We start from the raw sequence: 25,355 nt of genomic DNA on the forward strand, positions 1-25,355 counted from the left end.
GTCATAATCGGAAATGTTAACTTTTTTCCTCTCTTCACAGATGCTACCAGGCCTGCTGACTACTTCCAACATTTTCTATCATTATTTCAGGTTTCCAGAATCTGCAATTTTTTGTTTCTGTATGGGTGTTTCTCAGTTGGTGTTATAGTGGCAATTTAAGAAACAAGTTAATGAGGTTCATCTACACCTTCTGTACTTATTAGTACAGTGTATTATTAATGATGATTCCACTGGTAACCAATACTGTAAATTACTAATTTTTCTTCACTTTCATTTCTAAAATTAACTCTTACCCCATCCATGAAAAAGTTCCTCAGCAGCTTCAGACTAGGAACCCGTTTTGGCAATTTCCTAATAAAAATGAACAAGAACATAACTAGGATCAAAATATATTAACTTCCTTGGCATATCCTCATCCAATTATCATGGAATATGGTTCGGAATTATAACTATTATTAGGTTTCACTTACATTTAGTTTTTTTTGTAAAAAGGTATACATTATATTCATCACAAATGTTGAGTTCATAACAATGTACAAGGTGTGTTCACACACAGGATTCAGTAGTGTGAAAGGTGCTGCATTATCTCATCTTTTAGTGAGATTAATAACACCCATGAAAATCAAGACAGATAATTCAGATGATCAGTCCCACAAAAAACATTCACTGCCGTGTTTCTTTTCAGATGCAATACAGCCTGATGTGCGTGCACATCTGGTATTTTGTTCTTATTTTAATTAATTAATTTATTTATTTTTAAAAATATATATTTATTGAAATTTTTTAACACAATTTTTCACCCTTACAAACAAAAACCCCACCCCCCCTCGTAACAAAATAGAAAGAAAACGCACATAGCAAGGTATATACATGGTAAAACGATATGTTCCAGAGCTTTGTACCCTGAATTCCTCCCGTCCATGCCAGTATTCCAGATCTTTCATGTGTTCTCTTGCTCAAATACCCCCCCAGGCAGACCCCCCCCCCCCCCCCAAGACATCCCCCCTTCCCCCCCTGGGTTCCTGCTGCTGCTGACCGACCTTCATCTAACGCTCCACGAGATAGTCTAGGAACGGTTGCCACCACCTGGAGAACCCCTGCGCAGACCCTCTCAAGGCAAACTTTATCCTCTCCAGCTTAATGAACCCAGCTATGTCATTTATCCAGGCCTCCACGCTGGGGGGCTTCGCCTCCCTGGATCCGCCACATACAGCAACAGGTTATCTGCATAAAGCGACACTCGATGCTCCTCTCCCCTTCGGACCACCCCCCTCCATTTCCTGGACTCCCTTAGTGATATGGCCAAGGGTTCAATTGCTAATGCAAACAACAGGGGGGACAAGGGGCACCCCTGTCTTGTCCCACGGTACAGTCGAAAATACTCCGACCTCCGCCGATTCGTAACCACACTCGCCACCGGGGCTCTGTTAAGGAGCTTAACCCAGCTAATAAACCCTCCCCCGAACCCAAACCTACGCAGCACTTCCCAGAGGTAATCCCACTCTACTCGGTCAAAGGCCTTCTCCGCGTCCATAGCTGCCACTATCTCCGCCTCTCCCTCCACCGATGGCATCATTATTACGTTTAAGAGCCGCCACACATTGGTGTTTAGTTGCCTGCCCTTTACAAATCCCGTCTGGTCCTCGTGAATCACCCCCGGGACACAGTCCTCGATCTTTGTAGCCAGCACTTTTGCCAGCAACTTAGCATCCACGTTGAGGAGCGAGATCGGCCTGTACGATCCACATTGCAGTGGGTCCTTGTCCCGCTTTAGGATCAAAGAAATTGTTGCCTCCGACATTGTCGGGGACAGGGTCCCTCCCTCCCTTGCCTCATTGAAGGTCCTCACTAGCAGCGGGGCCAACAGGTCTATGTACTTCCTGTAGAACTCCACCGGGAACCCGTCCGGTCCCGCGGGGGGCCTTCCCTGCCTGCATATTCCCCAAACCTTTGCTCAGCTCCTCCAACACAATTGGTGCCCCCAGACCAGCCACCTCTTGCTCCTCCACCCTCGGGAATCTCAGTTGGTCTAGGAATCGTCTCATCCCCTCTTCCCCCGCTGGGGGCTGGGATCTGTACAGCTCCTCATAGAAGGCCTTGAATGCCTCATTTATTTTCGTCGCACTCTGCACCGTAGCTCCCCTTCCATCATTGACTCCACCTATCTCCCTCTCTGCCATCCTCTTACGGAGCTGGTGTGCCAGCATCCGACTCGCCTTCTCCCCATACTCGTAGGTCGCCCCCTGCGCTTTCCTCCACTGTGCCTCTGCCCTCCCTGTGGTCAACATGTCAAACTCCGTCTGAAGACGTCGCCTTTCCCTAAGTAATCCCTCCTCAGGGGCCTCTGCATATCTCCTGTCCACTCTTAAAATCTCCCCCACTAACCTCTCCCTTTCCATACCCTCTATCTTCTCCCTGTGCACCCTGATGGAGATTAGCTCTCCCCTGATCACCGCCTTCAGCGCTTCCCATACCACCCCCACCTCCCCGTTGTCATTGACCTCCAAGTACCTTTCGATACACCCCCTCACCTTCCCACACACCACCTCATCTGCCAGCAGTCCCACATCCAACCGCCACAGCGGGCGTGGTCCCTCTCCTCTCCCAACTCCAGTTCCACCCAGTGCGGGGCGTGATCTGAAATGGCTATGGCCGAATACTCCGTTCCCTCCACTTTCGGGATCAGCGCCCTGCCCAGAACAAAAAAATCTATCAGGGAGTAGGCTTTGTGCACGTGGGAGAAAAACGAAAATTCCCTGGCCTGCGGCCTGGCAAACCTCCACGGGTCCACTCCCCCCATCTGATCCATAAACCCCCTAAGCACCTTGGCCGCAGCCGGCCTCTTTCCGGTCTTAGATCTGGAGCGGTCCAGTGCTAGGTCCAACACCGTATTAAAATCCCCACCCATTATCAAGCTTCCTGCCTCCAGGTCCGGAATGCGCTCCAACATACGCTTCATGAATCCGGCATCATCCCAGTTCGGGGCATATACATTTACCAATACCACCCTCATCCCCTGCAACTTACCACTCACCATCACATATCGCCCCCCGTTGTCCACTACGATATTCTTGGCCTCAAACGACACACGCTTCCCCACCAATATTGCCACTCCTCTGTTCTTCGTGTCCAGCCCCGAGTGGAATACCTGTCCTACCCACCCCTTTCAGGACCTGATCCGCCACCTTCAAGTGTCTCCTGGAGCATGACCACGTCTGCCTTCAGTCCCTTTAAGTGCGCGAACACTTGGGCCCTCTTTACCGGCCCATTCAGGCCCCTCACATTCCACGTTATCAGCCGGATTGGGGGGAGCTTCCCCCCCCCCCCCCCCCCCGACTAGCCATCTCCTCTTCTGGGCCAGTCCCGTGCCCACGCCGCCCTTACCCTCCAGTCCCCCAGACGGGAGACCCCCGCCCCGACCACCTCTTCTATGTCCCATTCCTCTTCGGCCGGTGCAACAGCAACCCTCCCCCCCCCCCCCCCCCCCTCCCACCCCAGACCAGTGTCTAGCTTTTTTGCTCCCCCATATCACTCCCGTAAGTCAGCTGACCCCAGCTTCCCCCGCCATCCCTTTGACCCCGCCATGTGGGAATCTCCCAATCAGCGTACATTCCTCCCTTCCCCCTCCCGCCTTTCTTCCCTAGCGCGGGAAAGAAGAAAAACCCGCGCTTTCCTAAGCCTACTCCGCCCCCTCTGGCGCAGCTCCTGTCGCGGCCTTGTCTCTTTTCCCCCATCGCCATCCCCCTCTCTCCCCCAGCCCGTGTAACATTTCCTGCGTGTGGTTAACACCCTATATACAACAACCATGAAACATCAAACATCCCCCCCCCCTCTCACAAACCCTCAGTCTGAGTCCAACTTTTCAGTTTGAATAAAAGTCCACGCCTCTTCAGGCGTTTCGAAATAATGGTGCTGATCCTTGTATGTGACCCACAATCGCGCTGGCTGCAACATTCCGAATCTCACTCCTAATCGGTGCAGCACCGCCTTGGCCCGGTTGAAACCCGCTCTCCTCTTTGCAACCTCCGTGCTCCAGTCCGGGTATATTCGGATCTCCGCATTGTCCCACTTGCTGCTCTGCTCTTTCTTGGCCCATTTCAAGACCCTCTCTCTGTCCGTGAAACGGTGAAACCTCACCACAATCGCCCTTGGCGGCTCGTTAGCCTTGGGCCTCCTCGCCAGCACCCGGTGTGCCCCATCCAGCTCCAAAGGCCTCGAAGGGGCCTCCGTGCCCATCATCGACTCGAGCATCGTGCTCGCATATGCCTCGGCATCAGCCCCCTCCACTCCTTCAGGGAGACCCAGGATCCGAAGATTCTTTCTCCTCGACCTGTTCTCCAGGTCTTCGAATCTTCCCGCCCACCTTTTGTGCAGCGCCTCGTGCTCCTCCACTCTCACCGCCACGCCCAAGATCTCGTCCGCGTTCTCATTTACTTTTTTCTGCACCTCCTGGATCTTTACCTCGTGGGCCTTCTGGGTCATCCCTAGTCCCTCAATCGCCAACAGCATAGGCGCCAGCATCTCCTTCCGTAGCCCTTCGAAGCAGCGCTTGATGAACTCTTGCAGCTCTGGCCCACCTTCCACTTTGTCCCTGGCCGCCGCCATTTTGTCTTTCTTCCCACGTTTCACCCGTTGCTCCAGCGCCGCTTTTCTGGCCGTTTCGCTTCGAGTCCGGTCCATAAACGATGAAGGGGGACCTCTCTCTTCCCTTCCCACATGGAGGGACTTCAAAAATTTCCCGTTGGGGCTCCTCTAGAGAGCCCGAAAGTCCGTGGTAGCGGGAGCTGCCGATTCGTGCGGCTTAGCTCCACATCGCCGCAACCGGAAGTCTCTTATTTTATTTTTAATTGACTCTGCCGCATTAAATGAGTCTTGGCCTTTAAAACATGTTTTCAGCTGCTGATCATAGAATCCCTACAGTGTAAAAGGATGTAATTCAGCCCATCGAGTCTGCACCGACCCTTCGAAAGACCACCCTACTTAGGCCTGATTCCCCACCCTACTCCTGCAACCCCACCTAAGTGGCAATTTAACATGGCTAATCCACCTAACCTGCACATCTTTGGACTATGGGAGTAAACCGGAACACCCGGAGGAAACCCATGCAGACATGGGGGAGGGGGGGCAGAGAATGTGCAAACTCCACACAGACTGTCGCCTGAGGTCATAATCAAACCCGGGTCCTTGGTGCTGTGAGACAGCAGTGCTAACCACTGTACCACCACAAGATCCCGACTACGATTAATTTTTTTAATGTGCTGTACAATAATTCTGCTAATGAGGAGATAACGTACGAAGAAAGGGGTTAAAAGGATATTGTGTACACAGTGCAGTACTACTTCAGTTGTATCCAGAAACTAAGACATCACCAAGAAGCAGACAGCCCAACCAAATTAAAAATACATTTAGAGGCTATTTTAAACTTCCAGATTCAGGTTTGTTTTTTTAATGTGAGCAGTATTTACTGTATTTAAGAGGTAATTGTAAGCTATTTTGGGTGTGATCTAAAGAGTTTAAGATTGTGTTAATAATAAAGTTTTGTTTTAAAATAGCAAATCCCTATTTCTTCGTGCAATCACTCCTGGAGCGAAGTATTTTTTCCACCCAGGCTTACAAAATTAAACAGTGGGGTTTCGGTCCAGTATCCTAGTCATTGTTGGGGTCTGGTCTAGGATCGTAATAATAGTCCAGGGCACCTTTTTTCCAATTAGACATTGCCTTTTAACAGGCCTCATTACCATCATCATCATCATAATAATAATAATCACTTATTGTCACAAGTAGGCTTCACTGAAGTTACTGTGAAAAGCCCCTAGTCACCAAATTCCGGCGCCTGTTTGGGGAGGCCGGTACGGGAATTGAACCCGCACTGCTGGCATTGTTCTGAATTACAAGCCAGCTGTTTAGCCCACTGTGCTAAACCAGCCCCAGATTTGTAAGAAATCATGCAGATTTGTAAGAAATACAACTAATTTGTCCAATGTATTTTCATGCCATGCTTGTTACTTGTATTTTCTAAATAGTTCAGATGCTCCCATGTCACAAAATATTGGGCTTGTGGTCTTTGACCTGAGTGTGTGACATGCTGTTAATGTAATTATTGTAATCATGAATTCCTTATGAACAAACACTACGGTTTTTGACCATACATTCTAATGAGAGAATCTGTCCATAAAAAAAACTTACGAGTACACTTTTCCCTCATCCCGATATGTATTCAACCCTTCATCACAGGACTTTGACCTCTCTGTTGTTATGGCAAGAAGGTAAGATGAACGTCGACTAGCTTTTATGTTGCCTGATTAAAGAAACAGAAAATGTAATAGACAATAAATAAGATTTTGAGGCCTTAACAATACCTACAGCATGAAATGGTCAGTTCTCTGTTACTATTTGAATGCAGTGGCTGAACTGCCATTGCCAATATTGCACCTGCTATATCTTTGTTCATTGTTTAAAAAAATATATATATATTTATTAAAGTTTTTTAACAACACAATTTTTTCCCCTTACAAACAATAACCCCCCCCCCTGTAACAAAATAACACAAAATCGCACTGAGCAAGAATATACATGGCACAATGGTATATTTACATAGCTTTATACACTGGCTCTCGCCCGCACGTGCCAGTTTCCCCCACCCTCCATGTTATCTCCTGCTCATCCATCCCTTCAAACAATCTCTCGTTCCCCCCTCCCCTCCCTCCCCAGGGTTGGTGCTGCTGCTGACCGACCTTCCTCTAACGCTCCGCGAGGTAGTCTAGGAACGGTTGCCACCGCCTGTAGAACCCCTGCGCAGACCCCCTTAAGGCAAACTTAATCCTCTCCAGCTTTATGAACCCAGCCATGTCGTTTATCCAGGCCTTCACGCTGGGGGGGCTTCGCCTCCTTCCACATTAGCAAGATCCTTCGCCGGGCTACTCGGGACGCAAAGGCCAGAATGCCGGCCTCTTTCGCCTCCTGCACTCCCGGCTCATCCACTACTCCGAATATTGCTAGCCCCCAGCTTGGCTTGACCCGGACTTTCACCACCTGAGATATTGCTCCCGCCACTCCTCTCCAGAACCCCTCCAGTGCCGGGCATGACCAAAATATGTGGACATGGTTCGCCGGACTCCCTGAACACCTTCCACATCTGTCCTCTACCCCAAAGAACCTACTCAACCTCGCCCCCGTCAAGTGCGCTCTGTGAACCACCTTAAATTGAATCAGGCTGAGCCTGGCACATGAGGAGGAGGAATTAACCCTACCCAGGGCATCAGCCCACAAACCTTCCTCGATCCCCTCCCCCAACTCCTCCTGCCATTTACCCTTCAGCTCTTCTGCTAGGGCTTCCCCCTCTTCTTTCATCTCTTGGTGTATTGCCGAAACCTTGCCCTCCCCGGCCCATACACCCGAGATCACCCTGTCTTGAATTTCTTGTGCCGGGAGCAACGGGAATTACCCGACCTATCGCCTCACAAAAGCCCTCACCTGCATATATCTAAATGCATTTCCCGGGGGTAACTCAAACTTCTCCTCCAGTGCCCCTAGGCTCGCAAATGTCCCGTCAATGAACAGGTCCCCCAATCTTCTAATCCCCGCCCAATGCCAGCCCTGGAACCCCCCGTCCATCTTCCTCGGGACAAACCGGTGGTTACCCCTGATCGGGGACCACACCGAGGCTCCCACTGCCCCCCTGTGCCGTCTCCACTGGCCCCAGATCCTTAACGTTGCCGCCACCACCGGGCTCATGGTATACTTTGATGGCGAGAGCGGCAGCGGTGCCGTCACCAACGCCCCCAAGCTCGTTCCTTTACAGGACGCCATCTCCATCCTCTTCCATGCCGCCCCCTCTCCCTCCATAACCCACTTGCGGATCATCGCCACATTTGCTGCCCAGTAGTAGCTCCCTAGGTCTGGCAGCGCCAGCCCTCCTCGGTCCCTACTGCGTTCCAGGAACCCTCTCCTTACCCTCGGGGTCTTATTCGTCCACACAAACCCCATAATACTCCTACCTACTCTCTTGAAAAAGCCCTTGGTGATCACGATGGGAAGGCACTGAAACACAAACAAAAACCTCGGAAGGACCACCATTTTGACCAACTGCACTCTACCCGCCAACGAGAGCGGCAACATGTCCCATCTTTTGAAGTCCACCTCCATTTGGTCAACCAATTTGTGTAGGGCCCCCCAACTCCTGGCTATCTTGATCCCCAGATACCGAAAAACCCCCACCACCCTCCTCAGCGGTAGGTCCCCTATCCCTCTTTCTTGGTCCCCTGCCTGTAGTACAAAAAACTCACTCTTCCCTACATTGAGCTTATAGCCCGAGAACTCCCCAAACTCCCTCAGAGTCTGCATGACCTCCACCATCCCCTCCATTGGGTCCGCCACGTACAGCAGCAGGTCATCTGCGTATAGCGACATCCGGTGCTCTTCTCCCCCGCGGCCCACCCCCCTCCATTTATTAAACTCCCTCAGTGATATGGCCAAGGGTTCGATCACCAATGCAAACAACAGGGGGGACAGGGGGCAACCCTGCCTCGTTCCTCGGTACAGCCGAAAGTACTCCGACCTCCGCCGGTTCGTCACCACACTCGCCACCGGGGCGCTGTAAAGGAGCTTAACCCAGCTAATAAACCCTCCCCCGAACCCAAACCTACGCAACACCTCCCAGAGGTACTCCCACTCTACTCGGTCAAAGGCCTTTTCCGCGTCCATAGCTGTACTATCTCCGCCTCTCCCTCCTCCGATGTCATCATTATCACGTTTAAGAGCCGCCGCACATTGGTATTTAATTGCCTGCCCTTTACGAATCCCGTGTGGTCCTCATGAATCACCCCCGGGACACAGTCCTCAATCCTCGTGGCCAGCACTTTTGGCAATAGCTTAGCGTCCACATTAAGGAGCGAAATCGGCCTGTACGATCCACATTGCAGTGGGTCCTTGTCTCGCTTCAGAATCAAGGAAATTGTCGCCTCTGACATTGTCGGGGGCAGGGTCCCCTCCTCTCTTGCCTCGTTAAAGGTCCTCACTAGTAGCGGGGCCAACAGGTCCACATACTTTCTGTAGAACTCCACCGGGAACCCGTCCGGCCCCGGGGCCTTCCCCGCCTGCATGCTCCCCAAACCCTTACTCAGCTCCTCCAACTCGATTGGTGCCCCCAAACCAGCCACCTCTTGCTCCTCCACCCTCGGGAACCGCATTTGGTCTAGGAATCGTCTCATCCCCTCTTCCCCCCCTGTGGGCTGGGATCTGTACAGCTCGTCATAGAAGGCCTTGAATACCTTGTTTATTTTCGTTGCACTCTGAACCGTGGCTCCCCCTCCATCTTTGATTCCCCCTATTTCCCTCGCTGCCGTCCTCTTACGGAGCTGGTGTGCCAGCATCCGACTGGCCTTTTCCCCGTACTCGTAGGTCGCCCCCTGCGCCTTCCTCCACTGTGCCTCCGCCTTCCCCATGGTCAACAGGTCAAACTCCGTCTGGAGCCGTCGCCTTTCCCCAAGTAATCTTTCCTCCGGGTCCTCTGCGTATCTCCTGTCCACTCGCAAAATCTCCCCCACTAACCTCTCCCTTTCCATGCCCTCTGTCTTCTCCCTATGAGCCCTGATGGAGATTAGCTCTCCCCTGATCACCGCCTCCCATACCACCCCCACTCGCACCTCCCCGTTGTCGTTGGCCTCCAAGTACCTTTCGATACACCCCCTCACCTTCCCACACACCACCTCATCTGCCAGCAGTCCCACGTCCAGCCGCCACAGCGGGCGTTGGTCCCTCTCCTCTCCCAGCCCCATTTCCACCCAGTGCGGGGCATGGTCCAAAACGGCTATGGCTGAATACTCCGTCCCCTCCACCCTCGGGATGAACGCCCTGCCCAGAACAAAGAAATCTATCCGGGAGTAGGCCTTGTGCACGTGGGAAAAGAAAGAAAATTCCCTGGCCTGCGGACTTGCAAACCTCCATGGGTCCACTCCCCCCATCTGATCCATAAACCCCCTGAGCACCTTGGCCGCCGCCGGCCTCTTTCCCATCCTTGATCTGGAGCGGTCTAGTGCTGGATCCAGCACTGTGTTGAAGTCCCCTCCCATTATCAGTCCTCCTACCTCCAGGTCCGGAATACGCCCCAACATGCGCTTCATGAATCCAGCATCATCCCAGTTCGGGGCGTATACATTTACCAACACCACCCACGTCCCTTGCAACCTACCACTCACCATCACATATCTCCCTCCATTATCCACTACGATAGTCTTGGCCTCAAATGACACATGCTTTCCCACCAGAATTGCCACCCCTCTATTTTTCACGTCCAGTCCAGAGTGAAATATTTGTCCTACCCATCCCCTTCTTAACCTAACGTGGTCCGCCACCTTCAGGTGTGTCTCTTGGAGCATAGCCACGTCTGCCTTCAGTCCCTTCAATGCGCGAACACTTGAGCCCTCTTCACCGGCCCATTCAGGCCCCTCACGTTCCACGATATCAGCCGGATTGGAGGGGCTCTCCCCCCCGCCCCCTGGGGCTCTCTCTCTCTCCCCCCCCCCCCCCCCCCCTCCCCCCACTGCCGTCGACTAGCCATCTCCTTTTCTGGGCCAATCCCGTGTTCGCGTCTCCCTCACCCTCCAGTCCCCCAGCCGGGGGACCTCAGTCCCGACCACCTCTTCTGTGTCCCATTCCCTTTCGGCCAGTGCAGCAGCAACCCTTTCCCCCCCCCTTCCCTTCCCCCCCCGCTAGATCCCTGTCTAGCTTTTTTGCCCACCCCATATCACTCCCGTAAGTCAGCTGACACCGGCTTCCCCCGCCATCCCTTTGACCCCCCCCGTGTGGGAGTCTCCCCATCAATATACGTTCCTTTGTTCCCCTTCCCGCCTTTCTTCCCGCATGCGGGAAAAAAAAACCCGCGCTTTCCAAAGCCTGCCCCGCCCCCTCTGGCGCAGCTCCTGTCGAGGCCTTGTCTCTCTCCCCCAGCCCATATAACATTCCCTGCGCGTGATTGCCCCCCTATATACAACAACCATCGTACTTCAACCCTCAAAACACCCCCCACCCTCACAAACCCTCAATTAGAGTCCAGCTTTTCAGTTAGTATGAAGGTCCACGCCTCTTCGGGCGTTTCGAAGTAGTGGTGTTGGCCATTATGTGTAACCCACAGTCGCGCTGGCTGCAACATTCCAAATTTCACTCCTTTCCGATGCAGCACCGCTTTGGCCCGGTTGAAACCCGCTCTCCGCTTAGCGACCTCCGTGCTCCTGTCCGGGTATATTCTCATCTCGGCATTGTCCCACTTGCTGCTCCGCTCCTTCTTGGCCCATTTCAGGACACTCTCTCTGTCCGTAAACCGGTGAAATCTCACCACCATCGCCCTTGGCGGCTCATTTGCCTTGGGCTTCCTCGCCAGCACCCGGTGCGCCCCTTCCAGCTCCAGCAACCCCGGGGGGGGGGGGGGGGGGGGGCTCCGCGCCCCGATCATTGTGCCCGCATATGCCACGGCGTCGGCCCCCTCCACTCCTTCTGGGAGACCCAGGATCCTCAGATTATTTCTCCTCGACCCGTTCTCCAGGTCTTCGAGTCTTCCCGCCCACGTCTTGTGTAGCGCCTCGTGCCGCTCCACTTTCACCGCCAAGCCCAAGAGCTCATCCTCATTCTCACTCACTTTTTCCTGGATCTTCACCTCGTGGGCTTTCTGGGTTGCCCCAAGTCCTTCAATTATTGCCAACATAGGTGCCATCATCTCCTTACGCAGCTCCTCGAAGCAGCGCTTGATGAATTCCTGCATCTCCTCTTTGTCCCCGGCTGCCGCCATTTTGCTTGTTTTCCCTCTCTTCTCCCGCTGCTCCAATGCCACTTTTTTGGCCGTTTCACTGCGGGTCCGGTCCATACAAGTTAGTAGGGGACCTCTCTCCTCTCTTCCCCACGGGTTGGCTGTAAAAGAAATTCCGTTGGGGCTCTTCTATCGAGCCCGAAAGTCCGTGTTCGCGGGAGCTGCCGAATCGTGCGGCTTAGCTCCGCATAGCCGCAACCGGAAGTCGCTTTGTTCATTGTTGATTATAGATAATGTACTGCAGGTTTCATAGGAAACTTCAAATATGTAACATTAATTGTCAAACAGTTTGTACCAGTCAAAACAGATCTTGGGCTTTTCTTGGATAATGGGCATTGGTTAAGACATTTCATTCCCCATTGGCTCCCTATTAATACAATCAAAATTGCACATATAGAACTTTACTGTAAAAACACACAAAATGAGACAGTATCCCAACTTCCACTCCAGAAACCAATTGACAGACCTCACAGACTTATGTTCAACACTAATGAATTCCAAGTTAACCTATTTCTAGGAGTCTGCAAATTTTACGGGACAGCCTTTGGTTTCCAAACTTCCCTATGCCTAGCTTGATGTGTCCCCTTACAGCATGACAGATTAGAAAGGCACAGCATAGGGAAATTAACTAGGCTAGGAATTCATATCTTATAGTTACAATGTACTTCACAATGGAATCAGCTAAATTTAATGCCTTTAAAAAGTGCTCTACGCTAAATATCGGAGCTAATTCTGTAGAGTGATGATTGAACGTCACAATCTACACTAATTTATTTAACTGCCATTATTGCCAATAATTTTTCATGCAAATTCTAAATTAATTCATATCAATATATAATTTGACAAACAGCCACATTCCAAGAAAGAAAACATTAAGAAGTTCAGCAGTTCACATTTGTTTCTTTTGGTCTTCAAAACCTACAGTGTCAGAATTGCAATGTGATTCCTTAGCTGGGAAATGTTTTAAGATGATTTTGAGACTCAATAAGGCATTGGGTAAATAGAACAGTGCACAAACGCATAAGGGGAAGTTTATTGGGAGGTGAAACATCTCAATTTAGTGAAGGTTTAGCTAGGCAGCAATTTTAACATTTCCCCACATAGAAAGTGCCTTGGTTTTTGTTTATTCTGACCCAATCTGCAGCTTTTGAGAGCAAACCTGTGCTATTGTTACTTTCTGATAAAAGGATCATAGAAAGCTAACAATAGGATGCCCTCTGTAAATAAAATGAACAACCTAAATATATTCCATTCTCAGAAATTAATGTCATATCCAAGAGACATGAAAGGTGAGAATGATTCACATACTCAATCCTCTCATGTTACATTAGATCAGACATTTATATAGCCAAAATCTTATCATTTTCACAGCCCCTAGCAGTTTTGAACTAAATTTCAGGAGAAATTTTAGTATTGTGTTTAATATGCACTTTTTATTTTGGGGGGGATTGGGGAAGGGGTGCACATTACACTCAAAGACTGCTGTGCATTAAGAAGTCATAGATCTTCCTTCACTGATAAAAATCATTTGTTTCAGTATTATATCAGTCAGTGTCTTTAAAAAATTAATTCTTGGGATCTGGGCGTTACTGGTTAGGCTGGCATTTCTTGCCTATACCTAATTGCTCTCGAGTAGGTGGTGATGCTCTACCTTCTTGAACTGTTGCAATCCATGTGGAGTAGGACAGTACACCCACAGCGCTGTTAGGGAGGGAGTTTCAGGATTTTGACCCAGTAGCAGTAAAGGAACAGCATTATATTTCCAAGTCAAGTTGGTGGGGGGCTTGGAAGGGAACTTCCAGGTGGTGGATAACCCATATGACTACTGACCTTGTCCTTCTAGATGGTAGAGGTTGTGGGTTTGGAAGGTGCTGTTGAAGGAGGCTTGGTGAGTTACTGCAGTGCATCCTGCAGATGGTACACATTGCTGCCATTCTATGTGAATATTTGTGGATGGAGTGCTAATCTTGTGTGCTTGAGATCAGAAGATTTCTTGTCTTTTTCAGATACAGAAAAAAGGGTGATGGTACATGTACCAAGTTTCCCTTTGGGATTTGTTTTGCTCAACAATTAACATTTGCAGTGGTCATAACAAGCTATATTGGAACAGTCTTCAGTACTATTGCCAGGGCCCAAAACCTTTGCAGTATTTTTTTTATTTGTTCATGGGCGGCACGATAGCACAGTGGTTTGCACAGTTGCTTCACAGCTCCAGGGCCCCAGGTTCGATTCCCTGCTTGGGTCACTGTCTGTGCGGAGTCTGCACGTTCTCCCTGTGTCTGCGTTGATTTCCTCTGGGTGCTCTGGTTTCCTCCCACAGTCTAAAAGATGTGCAGGTTAGGTGGATTGGCCATGCTAAATTGCCCCTAATGTCCAACAAGGTTCGGTGGGTTACTGGGTTAGGAGGGTGGGGTGAAGGTGTGGCTTTGGTAGGGTGCTCTTTCCAAGATGGGCCGAATGGCCTCCTATGCACTGTAAATTCTATGATTCTATGGGATGTGGGCATCGCTAGCAGAGCCAGCGTTTATTTCCCATCCCTGAGGGCACTTGAGAGTCAACCACATTGCTGTGGATCTGGAGTCACATGTAAGCCAGACCAGTTAAGGACGACAGATTTCCTTCCCGAAGGGACATTAGTGGACCAGGTGGGTTTTTACAACAATCGACAATGGTTTCATGGGCACCTTTTTTAGACGTCTAAGCAGATTTTTATTGAATTCAAATTTCACCATTTGCCATGGCGGGTCCCCAGAGCTTGACTTTGGGTCTCGGGATTACTAGTCCAGTGATAATACCACTACACCACTGCCTCCCCTTAATCCAGTGCCTTCAGTCCTTTCTTGATATCATGAGGAGCAAATTGAATTGAATTGGCTGAACACGGACATCTGTGATACTGGGGACCTCGGCACTTCTGGTTGAAGATTGTTGCAAATGCCTTATCTATTGCAACCCCCATCATTGAGGGGGGGGGGGGGTGGATGTCTGTGGAGCCTCCTCCTCCAGTGAGTTGGTTAATTGTCTACCACCATTCTCATCTGGATGTGGCAGGATTGCAGAGCTTAATCTCTTCGCTTTGTCTATTGTTTGCTGGTTATGCTGTAAAACATTAGCAAAATTAGTACATATGCAAACTCACTGCAATCCTGAGAGTAATGCCGTGAGTAAACGAAGGGGAAGGTGAAAGTTGGAGAAGCAGGACTAGTGATGATAGTTGGAGCTGAATTCTGACCACCAGAAACAACAGCTGAGGCAGGGATGTGACCTGCCACCAGGTCAATACTTGGGCTTGTTGGTTCATCTGTGGAGGTAAACAGATGGAGGCAGAAAACAATGAATACATTAAACAACTACATCAATGTTATACAACACTTTTATACACTACTTCATTCAGAGGAACAAAGCTGTTAATTATTCACAGGTTTTGTACATTAATAATAATCTTTACTATCACAAGTAGGCTTATGTTAACACTGCAATTAAGTTACTATGAAAAGCCCCTGATCGCCACATTCCAGCGCCTGTTCGGGTACACGGAGGGAGAATTCAGAATGCCCAAATTACCTAACAGCACGTCTTTCGGGATCACTGCAAAAATACCATTTGCAAATCAATTCTTTCACACCTCAAACCAATTATCAACAAAAATAATATGCCTGGCTACTAACTATTTAAATGCGGATATCAACATTTTTGTCATTTCCTTACACTAAACAGCACAACATTACAACTTAGGTAGATAAAAGCATTGGTTTATTATGCCTATGCATTATGTCCACACAAGAAATATTTTTTATACCCATCAGATTTAAATAGAAAATTAACAGAAGATGGAATGTTTAAGGCTGGCAGCCATGGAATCTTCATAGAATAGGGATAATGTACGCAGCAAGATCATAGTTATTACTGTGGTGATGTGCATCAATGTAAATGCATGTCGGCTAGCTAGACACTAGAGGAAGCACCAGAAACATCACACACACACTCAACCAATAGATCAGTTAGATAGGAGACGACCAATGGACATTCACGATACACAAGGAGGTGACAAGACCACAGGGGGGCATTACACCAACCCATATATAAAGGACACCACACACATGATCTGCCTCTTTCCAGTGGAGACAGTCAGCGAGTACAGACACAGGGTTGATTCAATATTAGACACACCACGTGGATTGCAGCAGCTGGTTAGTCAGTCTGGGTAGCTATAGTAGGATTAGCAGTAGTGTCGAACCTGAGTAATAGAAGTGTAAATAGTTTAATAAAGGTGTTGAAGTTTTCTCCACGTCTGAACCTTCCTTTGTCAAGTGCACCACAAGGAAGCCGCTTATGTTACACCTACAACATAACAAATCATGGTACCAGGACTGAACTGTTTCAATCCACATAGCCATACCTCAGCGTACAGTGACAACCAGCAACGATACCCAGGCAAGATGTTCGACAACCGGGTGCCGCAGCAGCTCCAGTGCCACGGCGATCTCCGTGAAAACTGGCGGGCATTCCGGCAAAAGTTTGAAATCTTCCTGGTGGCAGCCGAACTAGAAGAAGTGGCCAATCCTGAAAAAGCAGAGCTTCTCCTCACCATCGCCGGTGCCAGAGCAGAAGAAATCTTTAAAAAATTCAAGTTCTTCAAAGGGCAAAACAGGAGCGACTTCCAGGCAGTCCTGGACAAATTTGGCAAATACTGTGAGGAAAACACACTCTAACCAGCAAGAAAAGGGATGAGAAGCGCCAGTACTCACCTCGAGGCCGAAATCCCGGAGCAGAGAACAATTTTGGTCGGCGGCCATCTTTCTAAAGGGACTGCACTTGCGCAGTTGCGCGAGAAGCGCGCAGAACGGGAAGGTCCGTTTGCGCATGCGCAAGACGCCGCGCATGCGCAATCACGAAAACGGCCATCGGTAAAGGAACAGTGATTTGCGCGTGCGCAATCGCTTCCTACGCGCTACGTCATGCGCGTCATGACGTCAAAGGCCCCGGACCACGCCCATTTAAAGGGGAAACGTCCCAAATCAAAGAAAAAATCTTTTAAAGTTGTAAAACAGCCTTCCTTCACCTGGAATGACAGCACAATGCCTCAAATTGAACCAGGACATGAAATTAACCTCCGAAGAACCCTGCAACAAGCAGTTACCTATGCCTAAACCGATGATTCCGACCTTGAATACTTCGATACCGACCTTTACATTTTCTCTGGACCTCAAGACCAATGCCAGCTCCGACGCAAACAGTGATGATATGGTCCTAGAAGTCTATGACTCGGACGAACCTTTCACCTTGGGAGGCTACCCCAGTACCAAATCCGAACCGCAACTAGCCGTGTTGCACATTGGCGACCCCCGTATTGAATCCGACGCAGATTCATTCATCAGATTTGAGGATCTTCAGCCCAGCAGATATGACATCCCAACTCATAAGTACAGGATGATGCTGCAGCCTGAAACCAAGAGACAGAGAGCGGTACAAGCCCACAGAGAGCGGCCTGCTGCCAAACATAGCGTGGTCCACGCAACGCTCAGGGTTCCCGACTCTACGACAGAAGACACGCAAGACTCCACACCGCAGTCCTTGCACGAACAAGAAGTGACTCCAGTGTCACAAGCCTCCGCAGCGAGCTTGTGGACAGCCTCTATGATAGAAGCAACGCAAGATTCCGACGCACAGTCCTTGCAGGAACAAGACCATGAGGGTCTAGCAACCTCCTCTGACCAACTAGCGGCAAACGATGCTAGTCTACCATGCTCCAGTGCACAGCAGGATGACCATGACGGTCTATCATGCTACAGTGACGAACAAAGCGACGATGACAGTCCAAGCCCAAATGCAGGACAACAGCAAGACAATGACAGTCCACCCACATTGTTTGCGCCATCAGATGAAGACTCTGACAATTTACCCAACCAAAGTGAACAACAAGCAGCTACTGAGGCTCTACCCACGCTATGTGAGACGAGTGACGACAGCATCCCACTTCCCATGCAAGATGTGCAAAGTGACAGACCTCAGCTAGTGTGTACAGAGGCACTCGACGATCACTGTGAGACCACTGGTGACTCCGGTGACACCATGATACTTCCACCCTCATTCGCTCGAACCTCTCCACAAGTCAATGCATTCCTGCATGTTCCGACTCCAGACGTGCAGCTTCAAATCTCAGCTGACTCCAGTGAACCTAAGACTTCGGACGGGGAGCATCAACAAACCAACACTGACTCAGTTAAAACAGACCAGACTCCAGATGGGGAGCAACCAAACGCCGACTCTGATTCACATAAGCCGGACTTTACTCCAGACAGGGAGTGCCGTAACCTCAGTGATGGCACGCTCAGGGTGACAGCAGATGCCACAACGACAGGAGATGGATCACTTAACAATTACACTGGGTCAGTAATAGCAAGCAGCGGCTACAGTCCAAGAGGAATACACAAATATTCACCACAGCTATATCCACACATTTTTTCCACACCAGCAGTGCAGCCAATGACAGTTCATGCTGGACAAACCCAGTATTCAGGCATGCAGCAGCCAGCAGTCTATGCAGCGTATTCTCAAACAGGCCAGCACTACGGATTGCCCACTAATGGAATCAAGACCGAAGGAGGACTACCGTAAACGCAATCTGCGCTACAGACTGGATGCCTTAGTTACAGCCCAAGATTTGCTACACCCCAGCCTGGCCAGACGGCATATTCCTATCAGATGCAAGGTTCTAGTTTCACACCATCATCAGGTATTTATGCGATCAGCAATTCTGTTTCCAATTTGACAAGCTTCAACGGTTCTCAGCAGGATCACCCTTCCAGCACAGCACATGGCCAGAACCAGTATGTACAGTCTTATCCAATTCAACATATGGCACATCCATGACCTCGAATGAGACTGTTGATGGTACCTCTTCAACGTCAACACCTTATCAGCTACAAGATGCCATCCGACAGCACCATCACAAACATCGAAAAAAGAAAGGGACTCCAAATCAGACAGCGAAGTGATTTGACCACTTCTTGGTTCCTGTGGCACAGGGACGTTGAAGGCGTTCATAACCAAGAGATACATTTGATCATGATGATTGATGGTTTTTGGACTCACACGAATGATTTGGACTTATTGTTTAATCACTGTTCATATACCTTACCTTATCAACCTGTTCTTTGTTCAATTTTCTTAAAGTGTACAGAAAATATGAACATATAAAAAAAGGGGGATGTGGTGATGTGCATCACTGTAAATGCATATAGGCTAGCTAGACACTAGAGGAAACACCAGAAACATCTCACACACACACTCAACCAATAGATCAGTTAGATAGGACCAATGGACATTCACGATACACAAGGAGGTGACAAGACCACAGGGGGGCATTACACCAACTAATATATAAAGGACACCACACACATGATCTGCCTCTTTCCAGTGGAGACAGTCAGTGAATACAGACACAGGGTTGATTCAATATTAGACCCAACACGTGGATCGCAGCAGCTGGTTAATCAGTCTGGGTAGCTATAGTAGGATTAGCAGTAGTGTCGAACCCAGGTAATAGAAGTGTAAATAGTTTAATAAATGTGTTGAAGTTATCTCCACGTGTGAACCTTCCTTTGTCAAGTGCACCACAAGGAAGCCGCTTATGTTACACCTACAACATAACAAATCAATTACCACTGCAAAAAAATTAAAACCATTAGATCTTACAGAACAGAAAGAGGCAATCCAAAACTAAATCTATTTCCCCATAGACTTGTATATTTATCTGCAGCACATAATTAGCCATATTTCCCTTAAAAGCTGCAATGGTTTCTGTTTCAGTAAGAAGTCTTACAACACCAGGTTAAAGTCCAACAGGTTTGTTTCAAACACTAGCTTTCGGAGCACTGCTCCTTCCTCAGGTGAATCCTCAGGAAGGAGCAGTGCTCCGAAAGCTAGTGTTTGAAACAAACCTGTTGGACTTTAACCTGGTGTTGTAAGACTTCTTACTGTGCTCACCCCAGTCCAACGCCGGCATCTCCACATCACGTTTCTGTTTCAATCACTCCTTGTGGAGAAAAAAAATTCCAAACTAAAATAATCCCTTGTGCAAAAGTATTTCCAACTTCTCTTCACTCTAATGCAATTTTAATCTGATTTGCCTAGTTCAACAACTCCTTGACAAAGCAAATAATTTTTCACTAATTGTCCTATCAACACATTTCAGAATTTTATAAATGTCTATTAAATATTCTCTTAACTTTCTCTATTCCAGTAGAAATAGTTCCAATATCTCAAGTAACTCCAGACAACAAATGAACAGATCAAAAATTAATACGACATCTGGAAATAGAAAATATTTCTATGGAATCCAGAGTCCATTTTTTTCTGCCCAAGCATGTATGTATACTTTTTCCAAATAAAAATACAAGCATTCCTCAAACTTGGAACTAATTTTTTGTTTTTTTAAATATTGGTGCAATACATCCGAACACACGAATTAGGACAAGTAGGCCATTTGGTTCTTTGGGCCTACTCTGATATTCAATAAGATCATGGCTGTTCTGATTGTATCAACAACACGTTCCTGCCTCCCCCTGATAACCTTTCACCCCTTTGCTTAACAATAATCTATTTACCTCTGCCTTAATGATAGTCAAGGACTCTGCCTCAACTACCTTTTGAGGAAGAGAGTTCCATAGTCTCTCAACCCTCAGAGAGAACGAAAATTCCCTCATCTTTGTCCTCAATGGGCATCCCTTTATTTTGAAAGTGACCCCAAGTTCTAGATTCACTCACAAGAGGAAGCATCCTTTCCACATCCAAGTCCAAGTCCCCTCAGGATCTTGCATGTTTCAATCAAGTTGCCTGTTATTCTTCTAAATTCCAGCAGATGCCAGCTTGATCTGCCCAGCCTTTCCTCAGAAGACAAACTGCCAATTCCAGGTGTTAATCAAGTATTCCTTCTCTGAACTGCTTTCAATGCATTAACATATTTCCTTAAATAAGGAAACCAATACTGTACACAGTACTCCAGTAGTGCTCTCACCAATGTCCTAATTAACTGAAGCATACCTGATAACATACTATTAGCTTTGCTAATTACTTGCTGCATCTGCATACAACCTTTTGCAATTTTTACACAAGGACAGCCAGATCCTTCTGCATTTCAGAGCTCTGCAGTTTCTCACTATTTAGATAACATATCTTTTGTTTTATTTGGCCTGCTAAAATGGACAACCTCATATTTTCCTATATGGGGAAGAGGTGACAAAATGGTATTGTCACTGAACTAATAATCCAGAGACCCAGGATAATGATCTGGGAACCCAGGTTCGAATCCCACCATGGCAGATGATGGAATTTAAACTTGATATTATATCTGGTCCAAAGCTAAACATTTGCACTGTTGTACACTTGTTTAGAAAGGGACATCTCTCCCCTCACTGCTTGTAGAAGTTTTGGCAGGACTTAAATAGACTATAAAACCACTTTCTGTTCCCATATTCTGATTGGTCCCAGATAGATTCAATTCTGCACCCCACTGGACCATCTAATAGAAGTCCTGGCTTCTAATGAAACGTGGATAACTGAACACTGCCAAGCAAGGTTCATTACCAAATACAACCACAGTGGCTGTTAAACTTTGCAACTTGTTGTGCTTAAAAATGTAAACTTTTGATGAGCAGACACCGAGCAGGAATTATCAGAAGAGTGAGGAAGATGATAAGGGGAGATGGTGGTGTAGTGGTAATGTCACTGGACTAGTAATCCAAAGGCTAAGGCTACAGAGACTCAGGTTCAAATCCCAGGTACAAATCCCAATTTCCCAGCTGGTGAAATTGAAATTCAACTAATAAAATCTGGAATTAAAAAGCTAGTCACAGGAATGGTGATCATGAAATTGATTTTATGGTCACCATTCCTGATGATTTTCAATCATATAATTGGTTGTCATAAAACCTTTCTGATCTGCTCTACCTGTGCACGTGTTTGACTCTTAACTGCCTTCTGAAATGCCCTCTGAAATGCCATAGAAAGCAACTCAGTTCAAGGCCAGTTAGGAATGGGCACCAAAAACGTTCCCACTTGTGTTTCTATTGTGCTAGCGAGGGCTATGGCATGAAGAATAAATTGAAGTAAATTGGTAACTGAGTACTTAGCAACAGGAGGCCACTTCCAGAGGGAAGGGTTTTCCTTTGTTCTTAGTTTTAACTGTAAGCTAGAGCAGTTGGAGACAGATCACTGGAGAGTGAACAGCTCTCAACACTGCCGGGAGAAGCTGGACAGGACAGGGAGTTGCAAAGATGCAGGCTTCCTAAGGAACAAGATACAGATAACCAGGGAATTGGGACAGAAAGACTGTCTAAGAATCCTGGAGTTAAGTGAACAGAGATCAGCGTATTATTCAGGAGAATTCAAGGAAGAGTAAACAAAGTATTCTGAGTTAAAGAGATAATTGCAGTAACTAGATTTAAAGTGGGACAGCAGACTTCAGAGGTAGATGAAATGTTTCATGTCATTTTAATAGTCTGGGAAGCGGGTGTTAAAGCAATTGTGAGCAGTTTGCACAACAGTAAAGACAAAGAAATCCCAAAGGAGTTGATGTGAAATCCTGGACTGGATTGACTGTTAAAAGTGGAGTGGAAGCTGTGTTTGAAAATGACATTTGTAAAACCTGCTCTGGAAATAGGAATGCAAACCAAGGGAAAGCATTATTATGAGAGAAGATTTTAAAGCATGGGGCGGGTTTAGCTCAGTTGGCTGGACAGCTGGTTCATGGTGCAGAGTGTGGCCAACAACACGGGTTCAATTTCCGTGCCGGCTGAGGTTATTCATGAAGGCTTGTCTTCTCAAACTTGCCCCTCGTCTGAGGTGTGAAGATCCTCAGGTTAGATCACCACCAGTCAGCTCTCCCCTCAAAGGGGAAAGCAGCCAATGATCATCTGGGACTATGGCGACTTTAAAGCGTGTTTTTGAGAGGTAAGTTTGGAAACTCATGTGACAATCATCTAGGGGAATTCGGAGGAGGAAAGCACCAACACGAACTTGGGTTCAGAGTGGAGTCAGAGAGTCATCTTGTGTGCTTAAAAGGGCTCTTTGTGTTAATGAGACCATTGTAGTTTAAGATGCAGTTTGTAGATCAGGGGTAACCACCGGAGGCGCTGTGTGGAAGAGCTGAAGAAGGAGTTGAAGAAGGAGCTGTTGGCCCCGATATTACAGGCGATTGAAGGGCTAAAGGAGGAGCAGAGGACCCAAGAGCTGGAGCTTCGGGTCGTGAAGGCAAAGACTGCTGAAAACGAAGATGAAATACAGGGCCTGGTGGTGAAGGCAGAAACGCACAAGGCACAGCACAAAAGGTGTGTGGAGAGGTTGGAAGCACTGGAGAATAATTCGAGGAGGAAGAACTTAAGAGTCCTGGGTCTTCCCGAAGGCGCAGAAGGGGCGGACGTCGGGACATATGTGAGCACGATGCTTCACTCGCTAATGGGATCAGAGGCCCCGACGGGCCCTTTGGAGGTGGAGGGAGCTTATCGAGTCCTGGCGTGAAGACCAAAGGCTGGAGAAATACCTCGAGCTATAGTGGTGAGGTTTCTCCGCTACAATGACAGAGAGACGGTCCTCAGATGGGCGAAGAAAACTCGGAGCTGTAGGTGGGAGAACGCGGTGATCCGCGTATACCAGGATTGGAGTGCGGAGGTGGCGAGAAGGAGGGCAAGTTTCAATCGGGCTAAGGCGGTGCTTCACAAAAAGGTCCAGTTTGGAATGTTGCAACCGGCGAGATTGTGGGTCAGCAACCAAGGGAAGCACCACTACTTTGAGACGGCAGAAGAGGCGTGGACATTCATTGTGGACGAGAAGCTGGAATAGTCTGGCGAGAGAAAGAGCTTTTGGGACAAAGTGGTGGGGTGATTATGTGGGGCGAGGAAGGGGAAAAGGGTGGGGCGGATGATTTTTCAATTTGTTAATTTTGTGATCCTGTAACTTTTCTCTCTTCCCCATGTTGGGGGGGGGGGGGGGGGGGGGGGGGGGGAGTATGAGGAACTGTGGGTGCCGGCCATTAGGGGCGGGGCCGAGTGGGAAACGCGGGCTTTGTTCCCGCGCTATGGTAATTATGGCGGGAACAGGGACGCAGGAAGGAGGGGGCCTCGCACAGCGTGGGCCGAGGACAAGGGGGGAAGCCGAGGTCAGCCAGAGTTCGCTGACTTCTGGGAGCAACATGGGGGGTGCAACTACGCCAGAGGGGGATCTAGCGGAGGGGGGGGGTTAACTGGGTTGCTGCTGCTAAGGAGAAGAGGGAGCTGTTATGGGATGGGGTGGTCAAGGCGGGAGGGCACCGTCGGGGGGATATACGGGTACGTGGGAACCGGGCGAGGAGCTGGGTTAAAAAAGGGGAGGGGGGGTAAAGAGCCCCCCAACCCGGCTGATCACGTGGAACGTGAGAGGGCTGAACGGGCCGATTAAAAGGGCACGGGTACTCGCACACCTAAAGAAATTAAAGGCAGATGTGGTTATGTTGCAGGAGACGCATCTGAAACTGATAGGCCAGGTCAGACTACGTAAAGGATGGGTGGGGCAGGTGTTTCATTCGGGTTTAGATGAGAAGAATAGGGGGGTGGCTATCTTAGTGGGGAAACGGATACTGTTTGAGGCAAAGACCATAGTGGCGGATAGTGGGGGTAGATATGTGATGGTGAGTGGCAGATTGCAAGGGGAGGCGGTGGTTCTGGTGAACGTATACGCCCTGAACTGGGTTGATGCAAATTTTATGAGGCGTATGTTGGGACGTATCCCGGACCTGGAGGCGGGAAAGTTGGTAATGGGGGGAGACTTCAATACGGTGCTTGATCCAGGGCTGGACCGGTCGAGGTCCAGGACCGGGAGGAGGACGGCAGCGGCCAGGGTGCTCAAGGACTTCATGGAGCAGATGGGAGGGGTAGACCCCTGGAGATTTAGTAGGCCTAGGAGTAAGGAGTTCTCATTTTTCTCCCATGTTCACAAAGTATACTCACGGATAGACTTTTCTGTCTTGGGAAGGGCACTGATTCCGAAGGTGACAGGGACGGAATATACGGCCATAGCCATTTCGGACCACGCTCCACATTGGGTAGACCTGGAGGTAGGAGAGGAAAAAGAACAGCACCCACTCTGGAGAATGGATATGGGCTTATTGGCGGATGAGGGGGTATGTTTAAGGGTGAGGGGGTGTATTGAAAGGTACTTGGAGCTTAATGACAATGGAGAGGTTCAGGTGAGAGTGGTCTGGGAGGCGTTGAAGGCGGTGGTCAGAGGGGAACTGATATCCATAAGGGCACATAAAGGGAAGCAAGAGGGTAAAGAAAGGGAGCGATTGTTGAAAGAACTTTTGAGGGTGGACAGGCAATATGCAGAGGCACCGGAGGAGGGACTGTACAGGGAAAGACAAAGGTTACATGTGGAATTTGACCTGCTGACCACGGGTAAGGCAGAGGCACAGTGGAGGAGGGCACAGGGTGTACAGTATGAGTATGGAGAGAAGGCGAGTCGGCTACTGGCCCACCAATTGAGGAAAAAGGGAGCAGCGAGGGAGATAGGTGGGGTGAGA

The 25,355-nt window shown here is 48.8% G+C and overlaps 1 protein-coding gene across 10 annotated transcripts in view; it reads right to left on the bottom strand.

Moving 5' to 3' along the window:
• arhgap23a (Rho GTPase activating protein 23a) overlaps positions 1-25,355 on the bottom strand; it is a 606,368-nt gene that overhangs the window by 97,564 nt on the left and 483,449 nt on the right. For all 10 annotated transcript variants that reach the window (XM_072487495.1, XM_072487494.1, XM_072487496.1 and 7 more), the window contains 3 exons: positions 14,940-15,101; positions 6,187-6,298; positions 294-351 (listed from right to left, as the gene is read on the bottom strand). In XM_072487495.1, the coding sequence (XP_072343596.1) occupies positions 294-351; positions 6,187-6,298; positions 14,940-15,101 (332 nt within the window). The remainder of the gene's footprint in view (positions 1-293; positions 352-6,186; positions 6,299-14,939; positions 15,102-25,355) is intronic.

Source organism: Scyliorhinus torazame, chromosome 21 (assembly GCF_047496885.1).
Source record: "Scyliorhinus torazame isolate Kashiwa2021f chromosome 21, sScyTor2.1, whole genome shotgun sequence".
NCBI lineage: Eukaryota > Metazoa > Chordata > Chondrichthyes > Carcharhiniformes > Scyliorhinidae > Scyliorhinus > Scyliorhinus torazame.